At 31.5% G+C, this 20,370-nt stretch overlaps 1 protein-coding gene across 1 annotated transcript in view; it reads right to left on the bottom strand.

The window, feature by feature from the left end:
* The window catches only part of LOC129967019 (hemicentin-1-like), a 500,464-nt gene that overhangs the window by 36,682 nt on the left and 443,412 nt on the right, over window positions 1–20,370 (bottom strand). The window contains exon 11 of the mRNA XM_056081650.1: window positions 18,079–18,207. Within this exon, the coding sequence (XP_055937625.1) occupies window positions 18,079–18,207 (129 nt within the window). The remainder of the gene's footprint in view (window positions 1–18,078; window positions 18,208–20,370) is intronic.

The following is a 20,370-nucleotide window of genomic DNA, read 5'->3' on the forward strand; positions in this document are numbered from 1 at the left end:
AATTTAACTAAATATATCTTTCTCATGTTTTGATGATTTTAAATTCCGTTCATTAAAGGAAACTTGGTTGTCTCAAAACAGTGCCTGGGTAAAAGAAAACATTTTTAAATAATAAAAAATTAACTTTTAATTCATCCCTATCAGGAGCATCCATTTGAATTTCCTAAATCAAAATGAAAGCAAGATTTTCCAAATGGAATAATAATTTATCTTAGTTTGTCTCCTATCTGGACTAAACTTTCTTAATTTAGACTCCATACGTTATTTTACTAAAAGGGAAAGGACATTTGGAGCCGTATTTATTTTACTACAAAGAAGAAAAAGGTCTTTCTGTTGGTTATGCCTTGTGGTAAAGCAATTTTACATTCCTGTAAGTATTTCAAGTGTTAATGTTTTTTTTTTTTTTTTTTTTTTTTTTAACAATTGCAAACTTTAAATGGGACTCTACCATTGCTTGAGCCTTTCAAACTATGCACAGAGAAAGTCAAGTACTGTTAAAATGGACAATATATTGTGAATATAAGGAAAAAAATGCAAAAAGAACTCTTTATCTAGACTTTTGTTCCTCATCATGGACTTCCCTAGACTAAGCAATGTATATATGTTTATTTTTCATGTTTATTTATTTTTTATTTTTTATCTATTTACTTATTTTTTTATTTATTTAATTATTTTTCTCTTTGCTTTTTTTTTATTTTTCGGTTTTCAAAGTTAAAATGCCTATTTTTTTAAATTTTATTATTTACTAATTGTGTTTCAAAGATACTTTTACTGGGGAATATTTTATAGGCTCTTCTGATTGAGCTATGTAGACCTCCTTCACTTTTTCTTTTTATGCCCTTTATTTTTTGTTCTGGTTTTATTTTTCTTTGACTGCCTGTAACTTCTTTTGCATCTAGTACACATTCATATGAAAGATTTTTTTTGGATAGCCAGTCCTTTGATAGCTATTTAAATTCTATTTTTCTTTAATTATGAGCTTTTTACAGGTGTAACGCCACTTTTGGCTTACACCTAATCATCATCAGAATATGTTTCATTGCATCCCCCCCCCCTCAAAAAAAATGCAATTTATTTTTTGGTTTGGCTTTTTATACTAAAACAAATTGTGACGTTTCGGTTTTATTTCTATAGAGTTCATATTTTGCTTTTTATAAAAGATTTCCATACAAATAAAATGTTATAGAAAGGCAAATTCAGAGTAAATATTCAACTGGTAGGAGAAATTTTGAAGGAAAGGTTTCTGAAAATGTAAATAATGTAGGATTCATTCTATCTTACCATCACAAAGTGTTATGGTTAATGAAATAATTTAAAAAATACCCGATATTTCAAAATAATATGACATTATATAGAAACAAATATATACATAATATTATAAAATATACAAACAAATAAACAAAATTATAAAATATGTAAACAAATAAAAAAATATAGAAACACAATTATAAAATATAGAAACATAAAATATATAAACAAAATTATAAAATATATAAAATAAAAGACTGTTTCTCTACCTTAAATCACAAAATCTCCGCCCTTGATTGTTAAAACAGCTGAGCCTTTTCGTCGTCGGTCTAGAATCTGCATAAAAGGGCAACTAAATGATTGAAATATTTTTCGTTTGCGAAAAAACGAAGAAAAGAACGATGCAAACAAAACAGATGTGTTCTGGTGAGCCGAAAATGCGTGAAACTTCATTTCCGGAAAAATGATTTAGGAAAACGCGTTAGAGGGAGAGTCGTTACTCATCTGCGCGCGCAGTACATCACTGTGCCCAGGACGCTTTCAATTAGAGCGCCACGGGTAAAGATAACTTTATGAACATTAAAATAAACAGCAAGCAGTCAGGGACACCCATTTAAGCCCCAGAGAAAAAGCCGTTCCCTTTTCGAGTGTATTTGAAATATCTATTTCCTAAAATTCATTACGTCAGAAAACAGAAAAGGGAAGTAAACATTAAGTAAGAAATAAAACTCGAATGGAAATGAAAAGATGAAACATGCCATTAGAATAATTGCTGCGTTTCTCTCTGGAGCTCAATTTTTAATAGGAAGTCGTTCTGGTGCCGTCTTTTTCTTTTTGCTTTCAAACGATACTTAAAAAGTAACATCCGTCTTTTATGGGTACATCCCCTTGCAATCATTTTTTCCTGTCCCCTCTTTCTTCGTCCACCCCCACCTTGAAGTGTATGCACAATGCATATTATTACAAGAGTATCTTTTTTTTTCTTTCTATTTTTTGTTAATATTACTTTCAAAATTTCATTTCGTTCGTTTGATAAAACAAACTGCACCCGAAATCATTAAAAACGAATGGGTCGTTGTATCTGGTGAGAAGTGGATGTTTTTTTTTTTTTTTTGTTTTTTTTTTTTTTGTTTTTTTTTTTGCATGTGTGTGTGTGTGAGTTTTTCTAAAAGTAAAAAGAACTTTCTTCGCGAAATGCTTTTTTGAGTCGATGATCGAGAAAAGCCAGGCAATTATAATTTTCGAAAATAAATAAAAGGTTTAGTCAAGGGTGAATTATCGAATAATTTTGAATTTTCTTGAGGCATCTCCTATTCTCATTTTATTGCTTCTCGCGGTATTAACGATATCATAATAAAGAAGCCAAAAGAGTTTCTTCCCTATTAAAAAGATGATAATTCTTCACCTCTGTCAAGTGCATTCCACTAAAGGATTCAAAGGAAGGTTTGATCAGAAATGTTGAAATGTTAGAGTATGTTGATAAGAGTCCCATTTTGAAAGGAGATCAATAGAGTTATCTTTTTCCATGAATGTTGGCAATGAAATCTTTTGTCGACAAAGAAATGCATTTTTTTTTTCATCAGTCGATTCATTCCTCATCTCTTTAGGCAAAGTAGTTCATTAGATTTAACCATGATGTATTTAGATTTGTTCCCAATTTTCTCAGAAATTTTTCTTTGTAACATTCACAAATAAAAAAAGGGTGCTTTTCCGTTTCCGAGAGCCGTTGGCGACAATTAAATTATTTACGCCAAATTTCCAACAAGAAAGATCGAAAAAAAATGCCAACAGTTTGGCGATTTTTTACGGCTTTTGGGAATGAAAAAGTACCCTTATATTCCGAATGCCGTTGGCGACAGTTAAATTATTTTCGCCATATCGCCAACAAAAAATATCTCCAATAGTTTGGCGATATTTTTACGGCCCTCGGAAACGGAAAAGTACCAAAAAAAGTACTCAAATGGAGTGTTACATCATACCAAACGAGCTATTCCCATTTCCCTTATTCATATTAAATGCCTCAAAGCAAACATGAAACTGCTTTAATATATTCTCATCTCCATAATGAGACTCTGCTTTTCAATGAACAACTACTTATAAAGTCCATTTTATAACAGAATATAACACATGTAGAAATATCTCGGCAATCATAGAACACATAAAACGAATAACCTCCTTCCGCTCTTTACATAGTTACAATTACTCTGAATTCTTAAATTTTTAAATCTATAAAAAAAGTCAATCCATTTTTAAGATAACAGATAAAAATAATGAAAAGGCAGCTTGCATCAAAATATCTTTCAAAAAGCAAAACCAGTAGGAATTATGAGCTTGCAAATAATCCGAAAGTAATGATTACTTTAAGCAGAAAGCATGAAGAGTGAAAAAGTATTAATCTCCATTTAGGTTTTCTAAACGAACTTGTAGGAATTGCAACAAAAAAATATTAGTATCATGGTATATCAAATTTTGAAGATTAGCTTCGTTGAATTCTCTTATTTCTTTCAGTATTATAGACTGACTACACCGCTTTCGAAGGCACACGGAAAAACTTGAATGACAGGGCCGCTGTGACAGCAACACTGGCGGGAACTGTGGTTGAGTCGTAAGGGCCATCATCGGCCACGGTGCAATCTTTCCCTAAGAAAGTACGTCCCGTCATCGATGGGAGGTAGCGACCCCCATTCTTTTGTATACCCTCATAGGTGGCGAGAATCAGACACCATACCGGAAGCTTCTCATCCTCAATTACGAGATGCCCCCCAGAGGGACTATTTCTTTCAATATATCTGAAAGAACCTTGTTATTTTGAATCGATGATCAAAATATATATATATTTGATCCTATATTATATTTGAGCCAATAGTCTATTCTTTCGATTTCCTTAGTAATGAGACCTGACATGAACTAACAAAATGTTTAACTCTAAAATCCTGAAGTATGGAGGAAGCGGAATTCTAAAATCGAAAGGCATAATCAAAAATATTTTGAACATCAACATCACTATCACTTTGGGAATTTCCAAATACGAAGTATATGTGTAAAGGGTTTATCTTCATTGTTTAACAAGTCCCTTCTTGAGACCAGCTAATTCGCTAGGTGTATTGATCATATTTAATATTACTCACCTTTGGCGTTCAACCGATATACTGGTTATATTTAATTTGTTGTTGTTGTTTCTTATGGCACTTGCCATGGACAAACCCGCTGTTACGAAGACAGCGATTTTTAAGCCGATGGGGGAGCGTCTTTTGTTTTTTAGTAGCGCCAACGAGGGCCAAGAGTACGTCTTTGCTACTCACGCATCACTCATTCGCTTGCACAACCCCTTTTTACAGGAGGGCACATTCACACATCTCACAGATAGAACAACGGAAGAACAACCATGCCCGAACCGGGACTCGAATCCAGGACGCCCAGATCACGGGGAAGACAAACTACCCCTATGCCAGGATGCCGGCTTTCATTTCATAATTAATGTAATTTGAATCGTTTTGACAAAACTTCATATCTATGATTCCGTCCAAATATCAGACATTACAGCAGTTTTATTTCAATAGACTTACATATGTTCTTTTCATTGTACAAATGAAATCTTCTATTGCAGACCAGTCCCACAACAGCGCTATCATAGCCGGTTCCTATCTGAATTTAACTGATCTTGCAACTTCACTTTTTTATTCGTCTCGCAAACTACACAACTATGAGACAAGACTCTCTTTAGCTTTCACCAATGGAAGAAAATCACGCGATCAAATATTTGTTGAAACAATGAAAAGGATTTCGATTTCGTTCACAACAATGAAAATATTGTTGTGGAACATTCCTAAAAATAAGTTAAAAGTTTTATTAAAATTATTTAATTTTATAAATTTTATTATTAGTTTAAACAATTGTACAGTAGTTAAACTGGCATCATTGTAAAGATTATATTTTGGACTATAAAACGGTGTGGAATCATATTTGTGTAGGAATATTTTTGTAAGTTATCAAAAAAACATCAAAATCTGGCTATTTTTTTTCAATTAATTAAAATGTTATTTACCCTCCAAAGTATACCTTATCCGAATTTGATATCATTAAATCAAACGGTTTGACTGTAAAGTGCCAACACACACACATGCATATATGCACGCATTCATCATTAATTCTATGTTCCTAGTCTCTCCATACTGTCGGATAATAAAGTCGCTTTTTTTTCTGTTGCCTTGCGTATTCTCCATTCATTATTATATAAACCTTTCTTATGGGAACCAGTTCCATGACATCATAGTCTAATTATAAAGGCAATTGTCTTGTTCTTCTAATTTGAGCAAAAACTTCACTTTTCCATTTGTCTTGTGAATTTACACAGATTAGATGCTTTAGCTTTGAATAATGCAAGAAAATAATCACGCGATTAACTATACGAAAATAATCGAATAAAATCACTTGAGCACGAAAATAATCATATAAAATCACGCGATTAAATATTGGATGAAATAATGAGAATGGCTTGAATTTTAGGGTAAAAAATGAATCTGGTGTTGGAATTGTCTATTGTTTTTAATCTAATTGGTATCATTGGAAAGATAATTTATTTAAATTTTGAAAATGCAAAATTTATTTTTTTGCAATAATATTTTCTGTATTTATCACTAAAATATTCAGCTTCATTTTTAATGACATATGAAACAATTAAAAACCCGTATCTGCCAGTTGCAAATAACAAACTGACATTTACTAATTGAAAATAAATGTTTTTGTAATAAATGAATAAAGGATTAGAAAATTCTTGAATAATATTTATAATACATTAAATATGTAACAATATTAACCTTATAATATTGTTCATGGAAATTGTTATGGCAAATTACACACACACACACACACACACACACACACACACACACACACACACACACTCACACACACACACTCACACATGATACGTTGCTTTTAATTCTCTTTGGAAGCGTATAATGACTGCAACAAGAAGTTCATTAATGGAGAGCCCATCTCCCAGCAAATTTATTCCAAACAAAAGAGTGGCACATTAACTCAAACATTGCTGGTTTTGATTCACAGACCAGAAGAATAGCAGGCAGCTCAAATTGAAGACATTTGACATAAAATGCCTTCTCCGACAGTTTGATGGTCTCAACTTAAAGAAACAAGTTCGGCTCCAATGAGCGGAGCACATCTCATTTGTTCCGATGATATTGACCCGTATTTTGTGGGGGGTTGACGACGGCGTCGAGTACCCTTTGTCGCTTGTTATCTGTTTCAATGCAACCGTTTCGCATTTACTTTCAAGAAATGATACCGCTATTTGCTGAAGAGAGTTTATGGGATCGCAATAAGAGTTTCCTCCGTTTGTTTTTCTGAGTTTTGCAAATCGTTTTTACTTAGTTTGATTTTCTTCTTTTTTTAAAGTATTTTTCTTTGCTTCCGCTTATTCTCTGAAAATCAGAGAATGGTAAAAGAAAACGGAAGGAGTTTGCGACTTAATGCTTCCTTTTCTTTTTCCTGAACTGTAATATGCATTACAGTTTGAGGGGAAATCTTTGTTCCATTTCCGAGAGCGTTGAAATGGAATAAATAAATACAGCATGCATTAATGCTAGAAAAGAAAAAACATATCTAGATAGTCTAGAGAACAGACTATTGAACGTAGAACTACTAAATTTGACACAGATGCATCTTAACGGATGAGAATGGTCATCTCGAAGTCCTTTTTTTGTTCAATTTTCGATGACTTAAAAATCATCAAATTTCTAACAAAGATATTTTTGACCATTTTAAATTATATTTATCTTCCTAATGATATTAGGTTATGATGTTTAGTCTTAATTTCACATACCTTTTTATTTAAAAAAAGTATTACGACCTGTAGCTGAGGTTGTTCAAATATAAAGTTTCATATACTGCTCAAAGCGACAAAATAGGCAAATAGATAACAGAAGAAAGAGCGATTTTGGAGTTCACTCCTGCTTTTTTATTGCATTTTATTTAGTTTTGCTTCAAATTACAGTCCTTACCAACCTTTCAACAAATATTCAGCTGGCAAACAACAACAAATAGAGTAGAACAGATGATGAAATAATATTTGAATCCTTTTTTGTCTACATAAATGTTTTATTCAGTAAATGTATAAATATATAAACATTTCTGATTGTCCTTGATAATCATTTGGCCCCTTAATTGTTTTACCTGTATTATGATTATTTCTTAAATTTCTAAGCTGAAATTAAATAATTTAATACAAAATTCCACAACATTTTAATGGATTCTCTTCTGTGTGTTCTCGATTGAATAAATAAGACAACACATTCCTAGAACGAAAGGCGTAATCTAATCTATATCTATATCTATACTTATAATAAAGCTCAATGTGTGTGTGTGTGTGTGTGTGTGTGTTGACGCTCTACAGGCCAGGTCATTTGATATACAGCTACCAAATTTGGTACATGTATACCTTAGAGGTCGGGAATGTGCACCTGGGGTCCCTTTTTTTGAAATTTTAATTAGAATTTTAATTATTAATTAAAAACTAACTTTCCCGCCAAAAGAATCTTTCATTTTCCCCACCGCCAACTTTTCCGCCAAAAAAATCTTCCATTTTCGCCACCGCCAAATGAGTAAGGCTTCCGGGGTTTTTTTCTCCCAACAGTAATGAGGCTAGGGTTAGTATTTTTCGGCGGATTATTTCAAACGATTCTGTTTATTTTCTTAATGTTTGATGCATTTAAAATTAAACATTGTTAATTAATCGATCCTTCAGATTCATTCTGAAGATCTTTTGAATAAAAATAAAACAGAATAAAGGAAATTAAAAATTTCTAATCCGCATAGCGTTACCCCAACTGGCGTAGAAAAAAAATCACGTATTTGCGTTACGTAACTGGCGTTGAAAATTCACGCATGCGCTTTGTGTTCTGAATTTCGCATTGTGTTGACGAATTATTATCAACCGATGCGGACTGGATTTAAATTTTTTTTAGGTTCGTTGCATGTTTTTGTAATTAAAATGTATTTATGTTAGTTATATATTTTTTGTATATGCTTATAGTTTTAAGTGCATCGTTTTTTAAGTAGTTTTTTTAAAACCTGTTTTAAACCGTCTATTTTAAACGATTCGTTTCATTTTCTTAGTGTTTGATGCATTTAAAAGTAAACATTGTTAATGAATCGATCTGCTCATGATGAATCTAAGAAAGTTTTGTTGACAAATTCTTGAGATAATACGTAAATTGAAAAGGATATTCTTTAGTGCCCATAAAGTTTAAACGCTGAGTGACTCTATTTTCATTAATCAGATTATAAAAAAATTCTTTGTTTCAGTAAAAAATATTATTATATTAATTGCAGATTAATTCTTTCCACTTTAATTTAAAACATAAATTCTACGGGTGTTAACAGAAAATTAGAGAGATACATATTACGTTATGACTGAAGGCCTTTATAATATTATGAGTGAATTATATGACTATCAAAATTTGAAGTTTTAAAATATTTTGATGAAGAAGCTATTAAAGTAGGAATTGCATAAAATATTTAAATATAAAAATTTTAACGAGCATTAAGATTGGCGAACCGGTTGGTCGACAAATTCTTGAGATATTACATAAATTAAGAAAGATATTTTTTTGTTCCCATAAGGTTTAAATGCTCAGTGACTCTGTTTTCGTTAATCATGTTATTAAAAAAATTAACATTTATTGACGAACACGAACACACTGATATTCACCGTTACTCTGATTAGATATTATAAAATCTGAATAGATAAACATAAACATGTAAACAGCTGTGCGCCGGTTTCTATGGCAACACAGCTGGAAAGGGAAAAGAAGTTTCCGAAGAAAATTCACGCATGCGCATTGTTCTGATTGTTGTCATGACAACCACTTTCAACAGACGATTTAAATTATTTTTAAGTGAGTTACATGCTTTTGTAAGTAAATTGTATTTATGTTAGTTATATATTTTTTGTATATGCTTATAGTTTTAAGTACATCGTTTTTAAGTAGTTTTTTTTAAACCTGTTTTCAATGATTTAAATTATTTTTAGGTTAGTTGCATGCTTTTGTAATTAAATTGTATTTATGTTAGTTATATATTTTTTTGTATATGCTTATAGTTTTAATTACATCGTTTTTTAAGTAGTTTTTTTAAACCTGTTTTAGACCGATTATTTTAAACAATTCATTTTATTTTCTTAGTGTTTGATGCATTTAAAAGTAAACATTGTTCATTAATCGATCTGTTCATGATGAATCTGCCAAAATTTTGTTGACAAATTCTTGAGATATTACATAAATTAAGAAAGATATTCTTTAGTGCCCATAAAGTTTAAACGCTCAGTGACTCTATTATCAGTAATCATATTATTAAAAAAATGCTTTGTTTCAGTAAAAAATATTATTATATTAATTGCAGATTAATCATTTACACTTTAATTTAAAGCATAAATTCTACGAGGGGTAACAGAAAATTAGAGATATACATATCACGTTATGACTGAAGGCCTTTATAATATTATGAGTGAATTATATGACTATCAAAATTTGAAGTTTTAAAATATTTTGCTGAAGAATCTATTAAAGTTGGAATTGCATAAAATATTTAATTATTAAAATTTTAACGAACATTAAGATTGGCGAACCAGCTGGTCGCCAAAGGCGGCTAGTCAGATAATATTATAAAAAAAAACCACAAATCAATGAATGAGCTAAATATTATCCAGTAATGATTACACCTCTAAGGGTAACCGCGTTTTTAAAATTTTATTTCAATATTTCCTGTTTATTTTTATTTTGCTTTTTTTTTCTTGAATTTAAACTGCATTTCAAATTGTTTCAATAATACAATTGGAAAATAACAGATTTGAGAAATATTTTACAGTGTTTGTAAATTTGGTTTCAACATAGAAATGAAATTGTAGATCATAGCATAAACGGAATTTCTAAAAATCCTCTTCCGAATCCAAAATTCTGTTATCTTTCCCTCAGCATACAGAATGGTAAAAAACAGCAGGTTCTGAATTGAGTAGGAGCATCTAGCAAAGAAGTTTTGAAGTTTCTTTGCATGTAAGCATCAACAAATCCTATCCGTATCTGACAATATTTCAGTCGCAATTTTTTTGGAGTAGAAGCAGATCAAACAGTTTTACTTAAATCTATTGTTTGATCTATATTGCTTTTAAAATCAAGGTCTTCTTCTAAAATACCTGTTTAGCTGCAGTCCTTGAGCAAACGATAAACGACTCAGCAAAATTGAAAATGCTTTACAGTACAAGCAGATATAAGCAGATGCAGAACAGAGCTCTAGTAATGCAATCCACAATTAGCCAATCAACGACTAGAATTCATTTCTTATATTCTAGAAATGTTATGAAATCAGATTTCTGAGAAGGGTTTAAGGCTCAACACATTAAGCATCATTGACTATCTATTACAAGAAACGAATTGATCCAATACCACTAAATAGAAACCAGCCATTTACTGCCACAAACCCAATCCAATTCAATACTAAACTGATCTTCAGTTAAATAGTTATTTATGCCCATTGCTTTATTCTAAAGAGAAGTGCTGGAAAATAGTTTTCTTATTGCTAAACTATTAATTTGATGAGATATTCTTGAAAAAAAAAATGCTTGAAAACATATGAGTTTTTTTAAATTGTTTTTTTATGGATGCACTGTATCAATGGAGATTTTTCATTTTATGTAGCTGATACAAATACCATTCTTTAAACCTTAGACTTTTATACCTGTATAAAAATAATCTGCCTTTTTCCAAATATCCTTGTATGTAGTTTCATCTCTTTGTCCTGTGTAATGGCTGAACCCATTATGAATTAGAGGCAATATATATAAATAGACTTACAAGTCACTGAAAAAATCTTCCAAATCTCACCTTCTTGTAATCATCCGAAAGTTACAAAACAATCAAGTAACTCTGCTTTTTAACATATGTTCATTATCCTAAGAGTACATTCGTAAATTGCGCCTCATTCCTAGAATCATTCAACATGGATGTATTTATTTATATCGATATATTTGTTGCATTCACACCATTATGAATATTAACTCCTGTGGTATGCATTCTATTCAATACATAGTCCATTTTTGGAGAACATTCATTATGTCTCTTGGCAGATAAGCAGAAAAAATATCCATAAGCATCAAAAAGGATGACTGGACCATTGTGGTAATCTATGGTTAGCTATGCTCCTTAATTTGGACTAACCTCCAAATGTTTACAAAGATAGTTTTAGAGCAATGAAAACAATTTTCTTGTTATGTCTCGAAACAGGCGCATAGCAATAAGTTCTTAATTACAGAGCTAAGTCCTATCTAATTCCACAGAGTGGATTGATTTATAAGTGATAATGATTTTTAGTAATTAGAATTTTAATTAAAAATAACCAAAAATAAAATGAATAAACTCTTGAAACGAAAAAATTCGACGTTTATTAAAATTATTTCCAAAAAGAAAAATGGGAACAATTTTCCACTTTACCCAGATCATGAAACATAATAGCCGCACTCATCACAAATTAATTGCTTAATTCGTACTTTTATTTTATTCCACTGCTCTGAAGAGCGAATTCCTCTACTATCGGTTTTCCCTTAAGTGAGCAGTTAAATGAAATTATTACCATGTATACGAATCACCACAATTTTCTAATTATAGCTCTGCCAACATTAAGAAAAATAGTTAAGCACTCATAAAATAATGAATTGCATTCATATAAATAGTATACTCCTTTTAATCAGTGCATAGTATTCTCCTTAGATGGGTTCCCTTGCACAGTGGTATACCAGGAAATGAATCAGTGGACAATTTAACGAAATCTGCTGCCTATATATTAAATTCTCTTATTCCATTAAACGATATAAAATACCCATGTTAAATTCAGTCTGTATTTAAAATGGTAAGCCCAAGAAAATATTAGAGGCAAAAAAAAAAAAAAAACTTAAAGCAATTAAACACCTAATTGATTGTTGGTCTTGTTTGTCTAGTAGAAAACTTGACGCAATTCTTATCGGTTTAAGAATTGGATACGAACGATTCCCACATTAACATTTGCTGCGGGGGGAACCCGCATCCCAGTGTGCAGTATCTCAATGGCCTATGACGGTTCCTCACAGTTTAATGAAATGTACACAATCAACGCATTCACTGCTTTCATTTTCACCACATCAAATTAAAAGGCATTCTTCATAAAGTTTTCCATCCCCATCTTCTTACCTTTATAAAAATGACTGGCGTTTAATTTTTGATATGATTGTTAAATAAGTTTTAGACTGTGTTTTACCATGCGCTTACTGTTAGCAGATTTTACAGGTTGACAGGTCCTGGAAAATGAAGCAATTTACAAACAAACTTTTGAAATCCGATTAACTCTCACCAGATGTTTGGTTCAGTTTCACCATAAATGGATTTGAGGCCAATAAACATAAAGCCAATCGAAACGAAACCTTTTATAAAATTTGTAATCAATAGATCGGAAGATAGTTTTTTAAAAGAATAAAATCAGTTCATTCTTAACTTAGATCTGGTAAAGCGCCCTTCCACTGCTTGTGTGTTCGCCTCTCTGTCTGGTGAAGAAACGTGTTTGTCTACCAACAAGAATTCTTCCTTATGAGAACACTTAAATGGGTGACAATGAAAATCGGTTTTACCATTTAGGATATACGATCCAGTTGCTTCGCCCACCCCAACCAATCATTGTGCACTGGCATCAAGAAAACACTTTTATTTTATTCCACACCTCTGGAGAGAGGATTACTCTGCTATCGCTTTTCCCTTACGTGAGCACAGTGTGTCAGTTAAAATGACGGCAGCTTGTCTATTAGCTGAAGGCTTTCTTTCGGATTATGAGAAGTGCGGTTTTGAACCTTTCAAGGTTTTGAATAATAGTGTGGAGTGATGTTTACTCACTTTGTTAGTTTGATTATTTTAATAGAAACCGATTTGGTTTGGTTTTAGGTTTTGTGGCACAAGAACAAATACGAAGTTCGTATTGCGCCAGACAAGTTTATTTCTAGGTCATAGTTTAATAAAATGAGTTTCTATAAAAATGATGCAGAAATAACCATAGGTAAAATGATGATATATTACAAAAAGTCGTATCGATAACCATAATAGTGAGTTTAAATTAAGGAATAAAATTCTATAGATTTTAAAGAGAGACAAAAAAGTTCTAATGTGGGTTTCTGCCAAGTAATAACAATGGCAAAGTCACTGCTGTTGTTTTGAAGTAAAACAAGCTCTGAGCATTAAAATATGGACATTCAATAAGGATATGATAAATGGTTGCTCCTCAGTCACAATGTGGACACATCGGCAATTGATTATTTAAAAACAAATGTCTATGTGTAAATCTAGTGTGACAGATTATCAGACGAGTTAAAACTTTATTCATATTTTTGATTATTTAAAGAAGGCCCATTTTTTATGATAGGCTTGCAAATTCGAAGTTTGTTTAGTGTTTCCGAATCCCACTGAGTTTGTAAATTGGTGTAAAGATAGCGCGTTGCTTGTTTCTTCAAATTACATGCAGGTATGGGTATTTCTAAAAAACGAATTGAGGATTTCGCAATCTTATCAGCTCATTTCCACAAAATCCCAACTGAAGGTGGATCCTAACAGGAACTGAAGGTGGATTTTTCGCTTCAGATTATTTGACTTTCATTAAGAAAAATATATAGGAAGAACTTGAAAACACGTGGAATTTGATGAATATAATTTTAATAATTAATCTTACATATACAGGGTGCTGCCGAATTCGATCAAAAAATTCAGAGGGGAGATAGTAGGCGTCAAGAGGATAAAGAATCACCATACATCATGGTGTCTCAAACGACATTTAGTAAGTGAAAATCGCAAAAATATAGAGATTTAGAAAACTGGAAAACTATAAAAAATTAATAAAAAAATTACCAATGTTATTTCAACTACGATTTTTTAAGTGAAAGCCCATTCTTAAAAGTTTTTTTTATGCTAGTAACATGCGGGTTTGATTATCTAGGAAGTCGTAAATTACTGAAAACTAAAAAGTAGTTTAAAACACATATTTGCAAAAATATTAAAACTTGAAGAAAAATTAAATGTTTGAAAATATAAGGTATTTTATATTCTATAATTTGATATAAACGTATAATGTAAGAACCGAGTAGTTTTAAAGATATTCACACACACACACAAAAGGAATACCAGGAAACATCGCTGCGACATCAGTACCGATGTTCGCAGAGAGCGTTGTCAAATTCGAAAGAAAATTCAGAGCAAGGATAATAGGCATTAAATAGATGAAAAATTACCAGAAAACATAGTTTCGCAGGTAACGTTTTTCGATGAAAATCGCTATCAGGTGGAGTTCTCACGCTGAACGCTTGAGGCCACATTTTTCTACTAGAGATTTATTCTCAAATGAAGCCTGCTTTACCAGAAAAGGTGTCGTCAACACGCACAATGCAAATATTTGGTCATTCCAAGATCCCCACAAGACTATCTCGTCGAACGTACTATACAATTTGGATAATAACATCTGGGCAGAGTCATCTCTTTGGACCATTTTCATTTTAGTTTTTCTTGAATATCTTTAAAACTCCCCAGTTTTCACGCTATACGCTTATATCAAATTATAGAATATAAAAGTCCTTACAAATGCAAGCTTTTATTTTTCTTCAAGTTTTAATATTTTTGCAAATATGAGTTCTAAACTACTTTTTAGTTTTCAGTAATTTACGACTCCCTAGATCATCAAATCCGCATGTTACCAACATGAAAAAAAATTAAGAATGTGCTTTCACTTAAAAAATATCTTAATTGAAACACCATTGGTTATTTTTTTATTAATTATCTTACAGTTTCCAACAGTCCTCCGACTCCCTATATTTTTGCGATTTTTACCTGCTAAACGTCGTTTGGAACCCTATATTGTATGGTGATTCTTCATCCTGCTAATGCTTACTATTAACCCTCTGAATTTGTCGGTTGAATTGGGCAATAACCTGTATATCCTCCTTTGGCAACTCCATGAAGGTTTTTCTCAAAAATATGGAGAAGTTAAAAGGTTTTTCGCTCACAAATGTGTGTGTAAAACACTTCGGAATCTTCCACCGAGTAGTTTGCTAAAAGAAATAACTGTTATGACGAAAACTTTTTCCATAGAATCACATTATTTTTTCTTTATTAGAAAGCTCGGATTGTTCAGTCAACTGAATGATGTTTCAGAAATCCAGAGCACGCTTTGAGTATAAAACATGATTTCGAAAGGTTTAAGAGATTAATTATGTTCCTGAAGGAAGTAAACATAATTTTCGGTGATTTTACATAGTTAGAAAGTCACGATAGATTGAAAAAAAGTATTAAGATTGACATGAATTTTGAAAATAATTAAAATAATATTTTATCTATATGAAGTCGATTGGCAAATGGCAGTAATCTTAAAAGAAGTTAAAATTATGCTTTTCTTACATGCTAAACATTATATATGCATATTTTCACGTCTATTAGTGTGACACTGTTTATATACGAAACTTTTCATTATAAATAGAAAAATTGGGCATTCTTTTATTCACAAATTTGATTTGGCTAATTTTTTTAAATAAAATAAAAACATAAGATGGAACGTTTTTTGTAAATCATTTTTCTAAATGCAACAGTAATCTTTCCAACTTCTTGTAAACCAATAAGCTTATTTCAATGAAAATTTATTTCAAGCTAATAACGTGTTCTGAAATGTAATTAGAAATGTTTTTGCTATCAGAAATTTTCAACATCAAATCTGCTTTAGTTATAAACAAACAAAAAAAACCCTACTAATGTTTATAATTTATGATCTATCCTAATCCTTCAATCAAAAGTCCTTCAATCAAAAGAATGATGAGCAATCTACAGAGGCACACAGCAAATCATAGGCTTCGATTTGTCTAAATGATAACGAACATCAGATTTCAATACTAATGAAGGTCATTTTGGGATGAATTTCTTTATCGCGAATAGTGGTCAGTCCCTTTCCTCAACAATTTCCATAATTACCAAGGGAAAAAATGATTTCAGTTAGATTAAAATGGTATGCAAAACAAGTTTAAAATAATGTGTAAAGTAGGAACATCTTATACTTCAACATACATGTAAACGCAATAATTCAATAAAGCTTTAGCATATAAAGATTGATGGGTATCAACTTATAAACCAAATCTGTCAAAGGATCGATCGTATACATACATTCTCATACATGTAAATGCAATAATTCGAAAACGCAACAACTTAGATAATTAAAATTTGATACGTGGTCTTGCTACTAAAATTACAGATGTGTGTCAAATTTTGGTTTAATCCGTTCGAAAGAGCGGCGGCCAAAACACATATTCAGTTTTCTTTCTTATGTTATGAAGCACAGGACGCTCCTATGTGGGATTTTCAAAATGAAATTTTGAGAAATCATTTGCCCAACGTCCAAAATTTTATTTTGGAGAAAGAAAACCTATGTCAAGGAATATATGAGGAATTTCGTTACCACCACTTCCACTAGATTCGCTAATAAAAGGATTGAACAACTCGTATTCATCGCCTTATGGTTTTTGGTTGTCTTTAAAAGTTCAATTTTAAATGATGAAAAAATAGTTCCAAAAAATTTGATTGAGTGAGAAATGATATATTACACAACAGGTTACTGGCTATTTTTAAATAATAACTATCACTTTGAAAAGCAGAGTTGAGAACAGCATTAAAAACTTCATAAAACAAGAAAGTGAAGCAGAAATTTGCTGGAGCCGTGGTGGTTTGGTGTCGTGATCTCGGCTTTGGAACCGGAGGGTTTCAGGTTAGAGACACGATTCCACCTAAGATCCGTCGTGTAAGCGGGTATGGTCCTCGCCATCTGGCCATTGTTCAAAAGGTCCATCCGTTACGAAGTCCGTCCCTAGCGTTGCCTTAAAACTAGTCTTTAATACCCCCCCCCCAAAAAAAATAAGAAATTCTGTTGTGCAAATTTCAGTTTATTGTATCCCAATATGAAATAGTGTTCATTTATTTTCAAAATTTTAATTACTTACTAGATTGCTACATCTCACTCGATGACGAATATTTTTGAAAAACTTTCAAGCCATAAAATTTCCGCTAATCGAAACAACTGAAGCGAACTCAATTTATTTATTACTTTCTTATATCTTTAAGCAGGATTTTTCTGAATTATGATGTGATTCTAGTTTGAAAGTGTACATGAATACATTTATTTTTTATCTTCCTTATAGCTCAAAATAGCAGGCATAATAAAATGAACCAGAAATACAACTGGTGAAAACATGTGACCTAGGAAATTCATTTTAAAAGGAATTGGAATTGATAAAAGAATTTACTGCATTATTATCATGAAATGAAGGATGGAAAAGGAGTGTCTACTGTTTTCAAAACGGCCATTTAATATACATTTTGATGTGCTTATAGTTGGAACCGCATTTTTCTGCATCTGCATCTTTACACACTCTCGGTCCATAAAGCGTTGATATATGGAAGCAAGTGAATTATATATAATATTCTGTTGTATTTACAACGTCTTTCTTTAAAAATGGTTTTTTACTCGTCCTCTTCAATTTGCAAAGCATATTTGTTATATGCCTTCTGGCGATTAAAGCTTTTCCCAATCTACAACATTATTCCATTGGTCCCTTGAAAAGCGCAAAGCATTTTCATCCATCATTGTATTTCTATCGTTTATACGACATTTCTTAACCCGATGCTTTAATAGTTACCTGATAATAAGTGCAAATTTCTAATAAGTGTTAAGTTTCTAATATGTAATAAGTGCAAGTTATAAATTTCTAATAAGCTTTACCTGATATCCTTCTCTTGACTGCTACCACCGCAGCTGTGATTACCAATAGAACCATAAGAATGACCAGACCACCGGCTACTCCGGCAACAATGATTAGATTCTCCTCCTGAAGGACCCATCCGGATGGCGCTGGAACGAGAAATAAAATAGAAAATCATTTTTTTTTTAATCTGACACTCATTTCTACCATTTCAAAGTTAATGAAAACTTCGCGTAAAGTTCCAAACGCGGAATAATACTTATCATCTAATATATAAAAATGAATTTTTGTTTGTTCGCATTTTTTGCGCTGCCGTACTGTTCATACGACCGCGATAAAACTTTGGCAACTTATTGCTTGCACTGCGCGAAGGTTATATGTATAGTACAATTATTAGCATTCATTTTTAACATAATAAAACATACAAACAAAATGGTTTCCTACATTTCTATTATTCAACATTATTTTAAAATTGACAATTGACAAAAGACAAACAATAAACGGTTCATTCCGTTTCGGTTGAGGTTCATTCGGTTCAATTGACAAAAGACAAATTCATTCGGAGTTAATCGCACATATATAAAACAAAATAAAATTATTATGATTGATGCCAATTAATGTGAGTGAAATGAAATCGAAAATATTTAACACAAGTGCTAATTTTTTTCTTCTTATTAATGAATAGTCATCGATGTCATTCAGTGTGCACAATATTTTGTCTGCGGCAAACCACACATATTATTCAGAGTTTATCTCACACATACAAAATAGAATTATTATTATTGATATCGATCAAATTCAGTTGTATATAATGGACATTTTCCTGTGCAAACAGTAATTTTTTTTTTATTTATTCAGTGAACGGGCAAAAGATTTTTTGGTTATACAAGCGTAAATTGTGTTGATTGCTTCGACCAAAAATATGTCCCTAAACGTTCGTCACTTAACAGATGTATCAACACATCACGTAGAAATAAGTCAATTCGAGCTACTCAAACAAACAAGGAGCGACAAGCGAACAATGGAGCAGATCGTATACGAATTGCAAATTCACGTGCTTCAGAATCTCAAGATCAACATGCTGCAAGAATCGAAAGACAACGTTTATGTGCTACTCGATCACGCTCATTAGAATGAGACCAACATGCAGCAAGAAGCGAGGCAACTATTCTTAACGGAAAGTCGAATGGAGAAGATATGCTCCTTCTACGCATTCTCATAATTCCACCGACATACCTTTTGATTTCAAAACGACTGCAGCTCTCCATTTGACTTGCATTCTCAATGGCCATCAACAAGGCGCAAGGTCAATTACTTTAAGTGTATGGATTGAACCTAGAAAATCTACATTTTTCATATGGCAAGTTGTATGTTGGATGCTCACGAGTGGGACAGGTAAGAAATTTATTTGTTTTTGCTGAAGACGGAAAAACAAAACAATATTATCTACCCTAAAGTACCTGAATAATAAAGTTAAAAAAAATAGAATAAATATTATTTATACTTCTCCGTTGTATATCATTCAATTTCAATGAATGTATTTATTGTCGACAAGAAAATAAATATCATTCTTACTATAATTCTTAATTAAACAAGATAGCTATTTCAAATTTGAAACGAAATTACCTAAATTATTTTTTCTGCTGCAAAAACGCGCCAGGTACCAGCTAGAATGATCTAAAATAGTACTTAACAGAGCCCAAATAAATCTTCTGTAGAAGGCGTCACTAGACAAAAACACCCCTTCTATTAATCCACTTAACGATACTTCTAAACCTTGATGGCTAATATAAATTAGTATCTCATGAAATGAATCTATTTTTACTAGTGATCATCACATTCTTAGTGAATGTATGTATATTTATGGGCTACATCATTTTGAAACTTTCCGTAGACTGAATGGGGAAGGATATTGTAAATTTGAGCAGTGATATGGAAGGGATTTCAATCGACTTTGTTCTATTTTAAGTTCCATATCAAATCAACAAGAGGATGGTAGAGAAAGAATAGTATTTTAAAATGCTCAACTTAAAATTTTTTTCAAACATACATCTAGAGAGTGACGATTCTGTCAATTTATTTTGAAAGTAAATATGACAGCCACACAGATTGCAATAAATAAACTTTTCATCGGTTTTCTAAAATTATACTGAATGATTATACTAAAACTGAATACTTATATATACTTTGAATTATACTAATTATACTTTCAGTTATACTAATTATACTTTGAATTATACTAATTATACTTTCAGTTATACTAATTATACTTTGAATTATACTAATTATACTTTCAGTTATACTAATTATAC

Source organism: Argiope bruennichi, chromosome 4 (genome assembly GCF_947563725.1).
Source record: "Argiope bruennichi chromosome 4, qqArgBrue1.1, whole genome shotgun sequence".
Lineage (NCBI taxonomy): Eukaryota > Metazoa > Arthropoda > Arachnida > Araneae > Araneidae > Argiope > Argiope bruennichi.